Source organism: Kogia breviceps, chromosome 6 (assembly GCF_026419965.1).
Source record: "Kogia breviceps isolate mKogBre1 chromosome 6, mKogBre1 haplotype 1, whole genome shotgun sequence".
In the NCBI taxonomy this organism is placed as follows: domain Eukaryota; kingdom Metazoa; phylum Chordata; class Mammalia; order Artiodactyla; family Physeteridae; genus Kogia; species Kogia breviceps.
Window position 1 is genome coordinate 56027732 of NC_081315.1, and position 16310 is coordinate 56044041.

Sequence of the window (16310 nt, forward strand, 5' to 3'; positions counted from 1 at the left end):
TACCTGTCTTCTTTTTCTTTAAGCTATCTATAAGTTTCTTTGTTCATATATTTGTTATCTGTTTCTTCAGAGCATGCTGGGGAAATGTACAAGTTCCTCAAACATGAAAGAAAAGGTTCTATAGCCCATTCCAGATCAATCTTTGGCTAATTACCCTGATAAAAGTTTAAATTCAAAGCTCCCAAGCAAACATTTCAGAAAGACCCTCTCTTTAGTATTTAAGTGCCCCAGGTTCCCAGAACAAACATAATGACCCGAAATACATTTACATGGAAAAGGTGAAGTCTGTGATTTTGAGCTTCCTCCTCCCCAACCCCCAAATGCAGGAGGAGTTATTTTTTGGAAATATTTTTCCCCTTTGGTGAGGCTAAAATTCGGGAGTGAGCCTTTCCAGAGACCAATTAAAACACTATAAAGGAAAAATTATCTAACATTTGTTAAAAATATAAGGACGACTTTATTCAGGACTATTGCAATGGGGTCGAGACTATCACAATAGAAGAGATTGAAAACTCCAAATATAGCTGAGACAGCAGTGGATTTATAGGCAATGAAGAGAGTGAGGGGATCAGTAGATGGAAAATTACTAAGAGGAACTTGATTAGATAACAAGGCTGGAGGGATTCTTGTTAAACTAGCTAACCAGGATTCTTGTTACAGGGAGGCCAGATATCAAGGGTGGGAGATAGGGAACTTGAGCAGATATGGCAGGGACAAGGGTGCAAGGAGCAGGGTAGGGGGATGCTCCATAAACTAACTTAGCAGATTGCTTTGCTAAAACTGGGCTCAAAAGGCTAATTTGATGCCTAGTTGAGAAAAGGACTAGGAGTTGTCTAACTAAAGTTTGGTCAAGAAGGAAGCCTTTGTCAACACATAAAAGAAATAAAGTTGGTTCACTGGTATCATGACTTTACTTACGCATATTTGGGGTCTGTAAAAGACATATGATTGTCTTGTGGAGGAGGTTTGGAGAAGTAAGTTCTCTTCTACACGTATCTGTAAAAAGGACCCTGAAGAATTCATGAGGATTCAACAATAACATGAAGATATGGAGGTGAGAATGAGCTTAGCACATATATATGAAAGCAAGGGCTACAGTCAGACTGAAATGAAAAGTGTGTGTTGCAGAGTGGTGGAAATAACAGCTGGATAACAGCAGAAATAGATTAGAGAAAGCCTGGATAAATCAGAATTTAGACTATATTTAGTCAGTGATGAGAGTTGTAGTTAAAGCCTAGAAGATGTTATCACTGATTATCATGAGGAAGTTGTAAAGAAGAGCTTATTTTGGAGAAGAGATAATATGTTCAGTTTGACATGTTGAGTGTGAGGTGATGACATAATACATAAATAAAAGTTCTGACATAGTATCAGTCTGGTATGAGAATAATTCATGGCTAATGATGAAAACTTAAGATGCATCAACATGTGTTAACCGCTAAATTCTTAACCTTGATTGACCACTATACACACCCTGCATCTTTCTACACTTGTTTGATAGTAACAGCTATCTTTAATTGAGCACCTATCATGTGCTAAATGCTTTATTTTTTGTTATTGTTGTTACTGACAATCCACATTTGATATATGAGGAAATCAACCCTTGAGGTTATTAAAAAGTCTCAGCAAAGGCCAAATGGATAGGAAAGGTAGAACTGGAATTCAAAGAAAGGTCTGTGAGGATGATGTGAGCCGGAACCCACTCCCTTTTCATTCTATCACTCTACCTCCCCTCGGTGCCCACCTCCCCTGCCACCTAGAATCCTTTCTCTTATCACTATATGTCTAAATTCTACTTGCTATTTAAGATTCACTTCAAATGAAACTCATCCATGAGAACTGTGAGAGTTTGACCAAGTCCCATCCCTGAACTCTTATACCCTTTATGTACACCTTCATGGCAGTCATCTCTCTCTACCCAGCACTGCAGTTATGTATGTACTTTCCTTAGCCCCGTCTAGTTCTTTGAGGTCAGAGTCCATGCAGGATTTTTCTATTTGTTTTACAAACATTACATGTTACAGGCATAAAATGGTTTATGAATGGATGAATGTCAACTGAATTCATGAGAATTACAGAATAAGTTTAGAGAGAGATAAGCAATGGGCTGATGACCATTTCCTTCCAATGTCCAGCAACAAATTTTGTCTGTTAGTGAAAGAGCAAGAAAGAAAAAGGGGGCTTCCCTGGTGGCGCAGTGGTTAAGAATCCACCTGCCAATGCAGGGGACATGGGTTCAAGCCCTGGTCCGGGAGGATCCCACACGCCGCGGAGCAACCAGGCCCGTGAGCCACAACTACTGACCCTGCGCTCTAGAGCCCATGAGCCACAACTACTGAAGCCCACGTGCCACAACTACTGAAGCCCATGCGCCCTAGAGCCCATGCTCTGCAACGAGAAGCCACCGCAATGAGAAGCCTGCGCACTGCAATGAAGAGTAGCCCCCGCTCGCTGCAACTAGAGAAAGCCCGCGCTCAGCAACAAAGACCCAATGCAGTCAAAAATAAAATAAATAAATAAAATAAATAAGTTTTTTAAAAAAGAAAGAATAAAAAAGGAAGGAAAAGAGAGGAGAGATGAAGAAAGGAGGGGAAAGAAAGGGAAAGTAGGAGAAGGGAAGGAAAAGATAAACTTAACGGCGAGGGAAGGGGAGAGAAGACACTTCCAGAGATGCTTATGACTAGAGAGAGATGAATAAATTAAAAAGATAAAAAATGGTCGGAGGGAAAAATGATAGTGGGGTGCTGCAGCCTTCTTTCTCACTCTAACATGTATCAGGAATTAATACAAGTATCCGTGAGGCAGTGTTACAGTACCCACCTCTCCCATTATTCAGGATTGCCGAAGGACTCCCTGATGAAAGGATTGAAGATGTGAAGATAGGAGGTTTTCCTATAGAAAGTAAGGGGGATCCATCATGATGAGTCCCAGAGGAAAAGAAACATATGGGATGACTTGGAGCTATTTTCTTAAGCTCAAGTGGTAGATGAGTTTCTATATTATACGGCTTAATTCACCAGAGTGGAGAAACATCTAGAGAGACAGTGATCCACTTCTCTCAGCCCGAACATGTGTAAAAGCCATAATTCATTTGTTTAGATTCTTATGGTAAGGTAATTTACTTAAATCTTGATCTTAGGAGATAATTTGAATTTCTCTAAGGTCAGTATACTGACTCCTACCAGAGGACACAGCTGGGGAACTGGAGAGGGCGTATGATCTGGAATCTGAACATGGGCTCAAGTCCTGACTCTAGAGTGTGTCCTTTGGCAAGTCAATTCTTTTGAGTCTTCATTCTTTATCTGTCATATGGGAATAAAAATAAGGCCTGTTGTTTATTTCTTTATTCACTCAAGACAGATTGACTGAGTATACTCTACACTATATATTAGGCACCGGATTTGTTGGGGCCGGGATTAATGAAGACAGAATTGAGATATGCAATTTTGCTTCTGCAAAATGCAAAGCACTGTCAAGTGCCAGTTAACAGTTACTATAAAGATGGTTGTGGTACTATGTTCCAGTCTTAGAAATAAACATATTTAACATTAGACCTAGCATCTTCCTCCTGCAACTGCAATTGGTTGTGGTTTATTTAATCCTTTGTAAATGATTTTTTCCTTAAATTCTTACCAGTGATACAGAGATGATTATTTGACTTATAATTCAAATATGATTTGCTTGGGAAAAACAATATCCAGAACTTGTCTTAATATTAAATAGTTTTTTAAAACTCCACAAAAGTAGGAATATGAACTGCAGGCACATTTAAAGCAAGCCAAGTATAGTCTTTTAACTTTAAAAGGATGACTCTGGCAAGTGATTGCCCAAGGTATAATGAGTTCAGCAAGCTCATTCTTGTGTGATTTCTAAAGCCAAATTCATATTTGAATAGTGAAAGGGATCCTTTCCGGTAAACTGAATTTGCTGGGTGGACGTGACGCAAATGACAACCTATCTTGACTTAAACAGGTTTTTAAGGTACAGAAAATATGAGCAATTGAAATTCCTGGTAGAAAGTCGCAATACCTCAGAAAAACATATTTATAAATTATTTATAATAATTTGGGGCAAGTGAAAAATTTATGGAAGTTCCTATAGTCACAAAAAGGAATAGCAATAATTACATATTTTGCCCTTAAAAATGGTACTTTAATAATCATAAGTAGATTAATAGTAAGAAAATATTGAATGTTGTATTAAACTAAAAGCTTTCTATTCATTAGATGCACCAAACATAAATATTTTAAATATTTTAATTTTATCTTAATGGAGATGACATTATTATTATTATTACTATTATTATCATTATCATCATTATTTTAGTGCTTTACTGGTTCTCTCTAGAGCCTAATCATTGGGGCACATACTTAAGAACTGTAGTTCCTAGAACTCGGTAGCCTATTCCATTTGCTCAGAAAAAGAATAAATGGCAGAATGACATAAATGTAAATCTTATGCTTTTAAAAACAATTATTTTAACAGAAATTGAAATAGTAAAACTAAGTAGCAAAAACCAAAATGGAATATTAAACCTTTATTTTTACACACATTCAATTGTTCCCATAAATTACAAAATATCTTGATTTGCAGTGGAACCCAATCTGTACTGAAAAGTAGTGCAACTGACTGCAGCTTCAGGGATATTTCTTTTACGAACAGGTTAAGATGTTTCCTACTTTGGAAATATCAAAACTCCCCTTTCTTGGAATCTTTTACAGGTCACTATCAACTTTGGAGCTGGGATAATTCTGTTCACACCAAGGGGGCTTTTCCTGAATTCAGATTTTTTGTTGTTGTTTTCAGTACGTTTACAGACACGATTATGCCCACAGGTAACAGGAAACCAGTGTTTCAAAAGAAAATTTGATCACACTGCTAGATAACACAGGTATCCTAAACAAGTACACGAATGCCTCAAGGCTTCAAGCTGCTGCCAGAAAGACATATTTTTTTGATTGCTAAGAACTGCCAGATGACGCTTCATGAAATATAAATGCAAGAAAGCCTCTGAGAGCTCAATAAAAACCTTCCACCCGTCATTCTAGGAGGATAAGAGCAAGATACTGTTAACAAGTGCAGGAAATGGCTTTCGGAGTTTCAATATCAGTCTATATCTTATTCAATGGTAGGTCATTTCTTTTTGCTGTGTTAATTTTGTGTCACTGTAAAATGTGAATAGGATTTGTTTTATCTGAATTAGTGAGGAGTTGGCTTTTAGCAGCTGTTCTTCATGACAAAGATCCAAGCAAGGAATTTGTGAATTAATTTAGTTTCTTATGTAATGTATGTTCCTCTTTTAACATATTTTGACACCTCTTTTTCTGAGATCTTTATATTGTTTGTTCTATACAATTGAAAAGTAGTTGATACATATGATATGATAGTGTCCTTGTGATTGAATGCGTTTATAAAATGTATTTATTTCCTCTTAATGATTAATGTTTCTACTTTCTCTAACTATAATGTAGTGAGTGGAATTGATATTCATGAGAAACTATCAGGAAACTGCCCTTGTCAGGTTATGGATTTCAAATGTAAATGAATTAAAAATAGAACAGATGTGGGACTAGATAGAATAACTTTTGATCTATAGCTTGTACATAGAAGGAGGCTCACCTGCTAAAGATGCCTTCCCCCCCCCCCCCGACTTTCACACAGCTGTGACAGCATTGACTGAAGAGGCAGCCAAGACTGTAACACCCCCAATCACAACCCAGCAAAGTAACTGGACCGTTAACAAAACAGAAGGTATTTTCTTCACACTTTTGTATTTCAAGTGACTTTTTTTCTTAATGTTTGAGAGAAATTTGGATTGTGGTAAAAGCAACACTGGAAATTTTTAAATATATATTTTATTATTAGACAATCTTTTATCCGGATGGTGTTAAATGGGAGTGACAGGTATATGTGTCAGCAAAGAATTGTCTTTTTAAAAGGAGGAAGTGAAGCAAATGAGAAGTTGTTTTCAGTTACTGTTCTGGATGTGAAACATGCCACACTTTCTGCTTGATTCCTGCTGGGTTTCCAATAACCCATGTGTTTCCAGAGGCAGTTTGTCCCTATTTTGGCATTCTTGATGAGTGACTTTATATTTTCATCTGTGATTGTGAGCTTTGCAGCCAAATAAATTATGGCTACCAGATGAAGCCTTAATCCACTTTCCCTCATCTTTGGAAAGATCTTTTTTCTTGTCTTTGGGAGCTTTTGATGTTGCTTTAGTATATGCTATACCTCCCAACCACTTGTATCCAATTTTTGTTGTTGATGGTGATGACATATTTTATATTGTTATTAAAATAGCTTCTGGCCACTGTTGAGCATCAGCATTTTTTCAAACTCTTTGAACTCTTAGAGGTGAACTTGGGAAACTTGTTACCTGCCAAGACCTGTGTATCAGGTGGTTGTGATTTTCACACAAATCATCACCCCGTGATGTGAAGATGGGCTTTGTGACTTAGGACCAAAGAAACACCATATCTTGCTCTCAGAGCCAGGCAAGTAAAAGAAGATCAAGTTAAATATTTTGTTTCTGAATATGAAAGATAGTAATATTTAAGTATTCTTCATTTCACCAATAATTTTAAATTTAAAAAATTTGCTTAAAATATTTTGCTCATTTGAGTTTTTGAATAGATATCAATTTGCAAAATAAAATTAGGATGGCTTTTAGAATAACTTTTAGCCAAATTCTTCATGTCTTTTGAGCCTTTAAACAAAGAGAAAACATCTTTGTTGAGAGATAATACTGTAGAGAATTAAAGAAGTACAGTTGCCCATCACCACCTTTTTTCTTCCCTAATAGTGAACTGCAAGTCAAATTCTCCAAGTTACAGGTAATAATTATGGACAAAAGGGGTTGAATATATCACTTCAGTAGTTTTTCTTTGCTTTCTTTTTTTTATTTTTATTTTTTGCGGTACGCGGGCCTCTCACTGCTGTGGCCTCTCCCGTTGCGGAGCACAGGCTCCGGATGCGCAGGCTCAGCGGCCATGGCTCACGGGCCCAGCCGCTCCGCGGCACGTGGGATCCTCCCGGACCGGGGCACGAACCCGTGTCTCCTGCATCGGCAGGCGGACTCTCAACCACTGCGCCACCGGGGAAGCCCTTCTTTGCTTTCTTGATGCGTGAATTTTAGCTCCCTGCTTTTCATTTAGCTTAAAAATCTGAATCCAGTATCTCAGGAAAGTTTCATGAAGTTATAACTAACATTCTTCTCCTTAGAGGAAAGATGAGTCTCTAGTATATTCTTTCTTTGGAAATGTCTTCTTTCAATTCTCACATTTTCTAGTAAGTCCTGGTTCAGGCTTGGTTAATTGAACTTATTTAATCTTGAAGTAGGAAGAACCTAGCACAGTTTATAATGAGAAATTCCCACTGCCTTAGAATTAATTATCAAGATGAGAAATTAGATTTACTATACCACATTTAACAAAATGAATATGAATTTTAAGGTAATGTTGTTCTCAACCAAAATGAAGTTATATAACAGTATCTTGTTGGTGACTTAGTACCTAAAGATTTAATATTTTCAATATAAGTATGCCTTTTTAGATCTTTTTCTCCCGAAAACAAATAAGTATGATTCTCTTAATCTACTTAGCAAGGTGAATATAATATAACATGATAACTAAGGTTGAGGAGATATGTTTATTCATAACAGTGACAAAAATAAAATGCCACTAATTCTTCTTGAGAAGAATTTAAGAATCAGTAATTAAAGTATACTAAAAAGGACTCATTTATGCTGTTTTGTCATTCCCACTGCATAAACCTCAAGGATAGTATAGGTATATGTCTTTAGTACATCAAGGAATGAAGGATAAGCATCCTGAAATCTATGTATTTTGCCACAGTACAGCTTCCCAAAGGGAAGTTTCCCATAAAGAGGCTTCTGGACACTTGACCACAAAGGTTTCGCCAAGTGTGGTCATTTGCATAGTGTTAAAGCTAGAAATCAAAACCCAGATTTTCTAATTCCAACTCCATGGCTTTTCCCACAATCTCATAATGCCTCTTAACTGAGTAAATTTTCAACATCTGAAGGTATTGTCTTAGGTATGTTAAGCCTGAGCCATAAATTGTTTCTGGCTCCATGTATAGGTCATAACAATACCTCTTCTGAAATCAGTTAGGGAAAACAATCCCTTTTCCATTAGCTACTTAAGGTAGTCTGCATAAGAAGGGGGGATTCTCATCTCACTCTTCTCTGGAGAATGAAAAGAAATCAAGTTCATTATCTCCCAACCATACATCCAAATCTTCCTAAGTGCTTACTTTTCAGGTGTAAAGGGGAGAATGAAAAAAACTGTATTATTTCATTTGTATCCAGGCATATATTTGTATCCAGGCATATATTTGGGAAGGCTTGCCCAGGATAGCATGCGAAGACGAGAATCAATGCTGCCACCTTTTGGCAAACTTGTATCTATATCTTATTACATAGTTTCCGAAGAATGGAATGATCATCAATCCACCTCCAGCCCCTTATTCATTAATATGTCTTAGATGATATTAACCCAACCTCTGTAAATATAAACTGTCAAAGGAATCAATCAATAGTTCAAATGACAGAGCACTCAAAGAATATTCCTAAAATTAAAAGCCTTTTTGTATATGTGTTACAAATCTGTGGAAGTGTGACCCACCTCATCTGTTAATACTGTATCTCCCTTTTCTAGCTGGCTACACAGAAGGACCCATAGCACTGAGGCTCTCACATCCTTGCCTGGAAGACCACCATAGTTACTGCATCAATGGTGTTTGTGCATTCCACCATGAGCTGGAGAAAGCCATCTGCAGGTAATCGCAAAGAACTTCCCAAGCCCTAGAGATGGGAGAAGGAGAATGTATGCCTCCTTTCACATGGTGTTTCACATAGTACATTTCCACACACCTCCATCTTATCTAGTAAAAAAAATACATGATCTGAACGTGATTCACCAATTCTCTTTGTATTTGAATATCTAAAGAGTCTTTTTCCAATCTACCCAGTTCTCATTACTCAAAAATATGGTTCCTAGATTAGCAGCATCTGTATAACCTGGGAGCTTGTTGAAAATGAAGAAGCTCACACCGTACCTCAAAACTATTGAGTCCAAGTCAACTTTTAACAACATGCAAAGATGTTTCCAAGTTTTTATGGATAGATTATAGGATAAAATGAAACAGACTATGGCAAAAACACTCTAGGAATATAAGTTCTAGATCAACTGAGATACCATTTTTATGATCGATTTGCTCAGCATCCTCCTGCGAAAGAGTAGGTTAACAATTTTCTAGATCAACTCATGCAAGGGTCCTACCTTTCCCTCCTACCAATGAGGGAAGTTGCATTAATATGGGGTCTTAATCAAATGATTATTGTAAAATACATGGCTTCTTCAATACATTTAATAGATTGGCTTTCATTTGGTATTGGCCTCTTTAATTTAAATCACTTTTTATTAAATTTTTTTCATTCTTCGAAATTTGTCATTTATGTTTCTATCATGAGTTTTAAAATTATACATTCTTTTCTTTTTTTAAAGGTGTTTTACTGGTTATACTGGAGAAAGGTGTGAGCACTTGACCTTAACATCATATGCTGTGGATTCTTATGAAAAATACATTGCAATTGGGATTGGCGTTGGATTATTATTAAGTGGTTTTCTTGTTATTTTTTACTGCTACATAAGAAAGAGGTATGAAGAAAAACAAATTATGAAGTCACTAGATACTCATTCATTTGAGAAATATTCACTGAGCCCCTACAATGTACCAGGCACTGACATATATAATTTTTTAGTGAAAATATGGCTGTAAATCTGGCAAGTTTCTGCATATTTGTTTTGATGCCTTTTCTCATAAACCCAGACAAGAGGTAAAAATTTACCCACAGTTGCAACAGGATAGTTCCAATTTACAGTTACCCTTCATCCCCAACTCTGTCTGCCTACATCAAAGTTATAAATGTGTAGTACAGTCGGCCCACAAGGGTAAATATTAATGTGTTTTGTGCACAATTATATGAAGTGTCAAATACCATGTCTGGCACACCATAGACGCTCAGTAAATATTTGTTGAATGGACAAATGAAAACATGAGTATTAAATGAATGAAAATGTGTGATAAATGTGGGCCATTTTCTTCCCAGACATTAGTTGAGGGTATATTCAGGAGATACTGTCTACTGCTAAAAGTTAAATAAGATAAATTTGATCCACTAAGTATAAATTACTCATGCATTAATTATTAATCATTATTTCTGGCTTTTCCACACTGGTAATTTTTCCTTTAATCCATGTCATAGGGAAAAGTCAAGAAATAATGTGATATACGTTAAAGAAAAGGTATAAGTACATTTCCCTTGCTGTAGTCTATTAACTAAGTTGTCATTTTTTAAATGATCAAAAATTACTGTAAAACATTAAAAAAATTGTTTGCTTAATAACTGTATCTTAGAGAGAATAAAATCTGTTATATCAATTGTGGATCAATTGATATAAAATGTTATATCAGTTGCCTAAGAGACCAAGAAAGAAAATAAAAAAGGAAGTAAGACCTTTTAATATTAACAAGATAGCTGTCTGGGATCAGGTTCCCTAGAAGCTGAATAGAGATTCCTGACTGAGTGATGGCTGGTCAAGGGAATGCTCAAAGGTGAAATCTGTAATGAAGTAGGAAAGCTAGAACAGAGGAAGAAGGTCAGCAAAGATGTAGTTTAGCTGAAGTCTACCCTCAACCTGATTCCAAAGGGAGACCTGGAACATGACTGGCATCGCTAACCCATCCCAAGAAGGTGAGGGATCTTGGCTGTAGCACCCAGCATCATCAGGCATGGGTGTCAGAGTGCTCCTGGCAGGGTAAGGGGCAGGGGCTTGGAATCTCCTAGGAATCTTCAGGCAAAGTCCTCTCTTGGCTGAGGACAATCTTCTAGAGAAGGATGGTGCTGTGAGCCTTATTAACACCCACAACTGCTGGGGGATGGGTATACCAGTGGGTAAAGAGGATATGGGTGGGATACCAAGAGCAGTTGCTACACCAGAGCATTTATATAATCCTCAATAAGCTATACAAACAGCAGTCAAATTCATATGAAAACCAATACTCTGTTTTAGGTGTCTAAAATTGAAATCACCTTACAACGTCTGTTCCGGAGGAAGACCACTATGAGGCCTTTGTAAGAAATTTTCATGAGTCGTTGGTGAAAAGCATTGGGCCCAAAACTGAAATTTTCAAGTGAAACAACAAAACTTCATAAGCTGACTAGAAAGTTGGGATCATGATGAAACAAGATAATAAATTTCAACATTGGTCCTTAGACTTTGCCATTTTTAAAGTGCCATGGGTACACTGAACAAGGTACAGTGACAGAAGTCAAGTTCACAGTTCTACTCTGGGTTTGTTGCTGTTGTGTAATTATTGTTCTCACTGCGGAGAGACTGAGTTTTATGCTTCTGACTATGTCAGATGTGAATTTTCATGGGAATAATTATCAACCTTGCAGCCAGCCAAAGCAATGCCAAGCTTGGATTCTTCACTACACTTGCTACCAGGATTCTGGACCACTGCTCTACGGACCAAATCCCAAACATGATGCTTTCATGGTGTCTAAAAGAATGTGATGTCAGCTATTCAGATGAGATTAGTATTATGGCACCTCCAATGAACCAAACTTATGATTGAAGTCTAAGCTAGAGAAAAGAAATGGAATGTCCAAGGCAAACATAATGATACCCAACTTTGTGACAACACTGTGAAATATGGAATAAGCTAAAGAGTTTCTGATGACTGAAAGCTATCTGGATATTGAGCCCTGAGGAGACAAAACGTTTTTGTTTCTGCACGGATTATAAAATTTTGTGTTGGACTCACTGGTCCCCGAATGCTTATGTTCATCCTTTCTCCTATTGTTAGTGGAATTACCTGGCGATTATCTATTTGGACTGAAATTCTAAAATTCTACTAACAAACAAAATTCTACAATTGGCTCTGAAATAGAAACTGAAGAACTTGACATAAGAATTTTTCACCAGCCCACAGCGGGTGGAAATTTTCTTTACCATTTCTGGGTACCGGAGAGAAGATTTGCACAGAGGGAGAGAAAACAAAATATTGGTAGAAATAACGATTTAAGAATTAGGGTCCTTCCTCTCTAATCATATTTCTTCCACCTAATTGAAATAGTCTTGTTCAGGTCCCTTAATTTCTTTGGGCTTTGATCAGTTTCTCCAAGGTCCTTCTAGCTCTAAAATTTGATTGTGACAGAAGAGAGAAAATTTTCCACCTCTCAACTCCATCTCTGTCCCTGACCTCACCTCTCACCCCACTGGATATCATCTTAGGTGTATATTTTATTATTTAGTTTGTAAAATAATAATTTAAGAATTTGTTTTTAAAGGAAGTAAAACATGAAATTAAAAATAATATCTACCATTTTTCTTTTATATTCGATCTAAGACTATGGACTTTTTTCTATTGTGGTGTAGATAAGCAAAATAATTTTGATAATGAGATGGGTTAAAAAAAGATCAAACATGAATATTCTTACAATGGTAGCGTAGTAGCAAGCCTTTCTCTTATATCAAGTTGTGACTTTTCATTCACTTCTAAACAAAACTACATTCTGCTTTCCTTTGAATAGGAGGCATTTCACTTGCTTTGTTTTCCCTTCAGAAGGAATTTAATGCAGATGAATTGCATGTCAGCACTTTCTGCATGACCTCACAAAGTATGCAGAGGTTACATCATACCAAGGAGTGGGGAGATGAAGGTTCCTCCCAGTGACTCCAGTGACCGCACCCAGAAAGCTAGGCTTTTCCTGAGCATTTCAAAAAGGTGTTAAAGAGCTGGGTAGAGTCCAGGAAGAAACACTAAAGCTTAATTAAGGACTGCCTCCAGAAGAAAAGAAGAGGATGTAAGGGTAGAGTCTGGGGAGGTGATAACCTAAAAAGTTATAAATATTTGCTGTCTATAAATATTTCTAAAATGTAAACATAATTGAATTGATATTAATCAACAAATTAAAATTCCCAGAATGCCAAACCAAAAAGTAAACCAAAACATAAAACCAATAGAAGTTCAATTTTTTTCACCTGTGGGAGAGTATACATTAACATTATAAAATCCACCCAGTGAGACTACATATATGGAAATTTATTTATTTATCTATTTATTATTTATAAATTTATTTATTTATTTATTTTTGGCTGCGTTGGGTCTTCGTTGCTGCCCACGGGCTTTCTCTAGTTGCAGCAAGCAGGGGCTACTCTTCATTGTGGTGCACAGGCTTCTCATTGCAGTGGCTTCTCTTGTTGTGGAGCACAGGCTCTAGGCGGGCAGGCTTCAGTGGTTGTGGCACGTGGGCTCAGCAGTTGTGGCTCATAGGCTCTAGAGTGCAGGCTCAGTAGTTGTGACTCAGGGGCTTAGTTGCTCCACAGCATGTGGGGATCTTCCCGGGCCAGGGCTCGAACCGGTGTCCCCTGCATTGGCAGGTGGATTCTTAACCACTGCGCCACCAGGGAAGTCCCTACGTATATGGAAATTTAGAGTGTAGCTTATTAGAAGCCATCTGTTTATGGTCCGTCATACAAAAGAATCTTGTGATAAACTCCTAGAGTTCATTTTCTGGGAAGGAATCCCTGGCATTCCTATGGCAATATTTACATATGTAAGCAGGCCTTAAGTAGGAAAATGCATAAGTATAAGATGTTCTGCAAATTTTTCATTTTCTATTTTTTCCTATATGCAATAAGACCCTGAAAAAAAGCCTACCAGTGAAGCCCTGGCATCAGAACTACATTTTCAGCTATTAGGTGAGGTGGGTCATTTAGGAAAGAAATGAGAACATGTTTCTGGCATCTTTGACTAAATCAAACAGGCCAAGGGGTTCATCAATTTCTTTTATTTCCCATTTTATCTCCTTCCTGTGTCTGCCCTTCAGTTCTTGAGAACACATTCTTAGGTCATCAATATTCATGAGTGAGTCATTAGTTAGCCTTTTGGAGCATAATGGCTGTAGGAGCAAACACTATAACTTGTCATGCTTGAGTGAGTAAATTTACAAAAAGGGAATTATAACTGCTTGTTACTGTATCTTCTTTCTCCAAATTACTTTTTTGTATAATTACGTTTTTATAATGTTGGAAAGTAGATGAAATCATAACACTGTCCATCTTTTAGTGTTTCCTGGCACAATACAACCCTTAATTGTGAAACATCTATTTTGATGACGTCAAGAAGATTTCTATTCATTATATGTAATTTTTAAAAATGTCTGAAGGAAATAACAAGGCAAACATGAGTAATTTAACCTTTTGATGTTGAACATAGGATGATTTGCCACAGAGGACATGAGTAAACCATTTAACTTCTCTGTCTTACAAACTGCAACACATTCTGTGGTATGATGTAAATATTGATATCCTACAACTCATACTCATGGGAAGGGTTACCAGAATCTCTCTGTTGCAAAATACCACTCTTTCTGGCTTACATCATGACTGTATGACATCAGGATATTAGCAGTTGCCAAGATGAGCTGGAAGTGTTGAAATTTAATTTGTGAGCCTGGCACTGCTAATCTGCATGAGTCCACATTTCTGTCCAACCTTTTGGCACAGCTCTAGTCAGTAGCATATTCAGAAGCATATCTTCCAAATTCAACTCCAAATTTCTGTGAGATGTTCAATTAACGCACAACTCAGAGTACAAGGGCTTAAGTAGTTAATATCCTAAGAATTCAAAGGCTAGACTCCTTGAGAATACCCACATGAATAAATGTGTCCCATCTGGACATTTCACTCCTCTGCCAAAACTAAACACGAGGGCTGTTATAGATTGTGGACAACACCCACAGCTTCCAGAGAAGCATCTCCGAAAGATTAGGAATGCAATGATATGGTAACAAGAAGAATTGAATTGTTTAATCGGGTCTTATCTCTATACTTCATGGCCTTTCTTGGTAATTTTTATGTCTCAGATAATATTGGAGCATAAGTCACTTAGATTGAAATTCCATTAAGACCATAGCCAAGCAGGTATCAAACTAGCCATGTTAAGAGAATGTTAATTAGGCTTCCCATCTTTCTGGAAGAAAATGGCATATATAGATTTTTTAAATTGCACAAAAATATTGATTCAATATTAAGTCCCTTCACAAAGCAAGTTGAAGTAATAGCGTAATATAGCTATCATTTATAAGCACTTATAATATCTGAAAAGCATTGTTAGCTTTGTTTTAATTAATCCACACCTATATGTAATTGAGGCTTAGAGAAAACAATTCACTTTTTCAAGGTCACATAGCCTTTAAGTGGCAGATCCGAGACATGAACCAGATAGATCTAATGCCAAAGTCCCTCATCTAAACTCTAGATGATAATGCTTCCCAATATTTTATGAGGAATACTAGTGTTGGGGGTTGGTTTCTTGATGAGCTTGGAGATATACCCAAGAGATTTGTATACAAATGAAAAAAAAGTTCTTTTCTTTAAAATATATAAAATAATGACCTTTGTCATGGATCAACCACAAAAATTCCCTGCTGTCATCTGCAGATTATTAAAATATGCATATCTTCCTTAGGGTGGGGCCAGAACAAGCTTCAAGTGCCTGTTGACAGTTGAATGTACAGTCTGGGGAGAGACTTTAGACTGTAAATGAACCCTGGTTTATCCTCAGGACATAGAGAATGAGGTGGTCATTTGGGAACACTTGATCCCTGTTTGTGGACAAGGGTTCGCTGGCACCAGTGTTATCCTAACTGGGACACTTTAGTTTAGTTTGGTAATGAGATGAGGAGTGAGTGTTTTTCATATCTATAGGAAAATCTCATCAACCTCCTTCCAACACATCACTCTCAACCCTACCCTAGTGCCATATCTACCTTAGAGAAAAACAGTCAATGGTAGTGGCCCAGCTTGGGGCAAAAACTGGAAGCAACATTAAAAAAAATCTGCAATGGATGGATACTTCAAGGACCTGTGATCTAGTCTGGCTGTATGATTATCTAACTTTGCTGGGGCCCTTTGGACAGGCTATCCTTGTCTGTTAAATGAAGAAGTTATACTCTAGAAATGACCTCCACACTCCCTTCCTAGTCGAAAGTCATATGCTGAAAATGTGCAGCCTAAAAGGCAGATCCAGTCCGCAGGCATATTTCCTTTGGCTTTCAAGATGTTTGTTTTAAATCAAGCCTATATTTAGAAATCAAGATGTTTTAGTATAAAAATCCAGCTTTTCTAGATTCTAGAAAAATAGGAGATATAGGGGATGTCCTAGAAAAATAGGAGATAGAACTCTGACCCTGTATTCTTACATAGCTTTGA

General features: G+C 37.1%; 1 protein-coding gene across 1 annotated transcript; it reads left to right on the forward strand.

Annotated features, from left to right (window-relative positions):
* Positions 1 to 5042: 5042 nt before the first annotated feature.
* EPGN (epithelial mitogen) lies at positions 5043 to 12434 on the forward strand. The gene is made up of 5 exons (XM_059065916.2): positions 5043 to 5128; positions 5662 to 5751; positions 8682 to 8802; positions 9531 to 9683; positions 11100 to 12434. Exons 1-5 carry the CDS (start codon positions 5086 to 5088, stop codon positions 11152 to 11154), a joined length of 462 nt encoding a protein of 153 aa, XP_058921899.1. The 5' UTR covers positions 5043 to 5085; the 3' UTR covers positions 11155 to 12434.
* The last annotated feature ends 3876 nt before the right edge of the window (positions 12435 to 16310 follow it).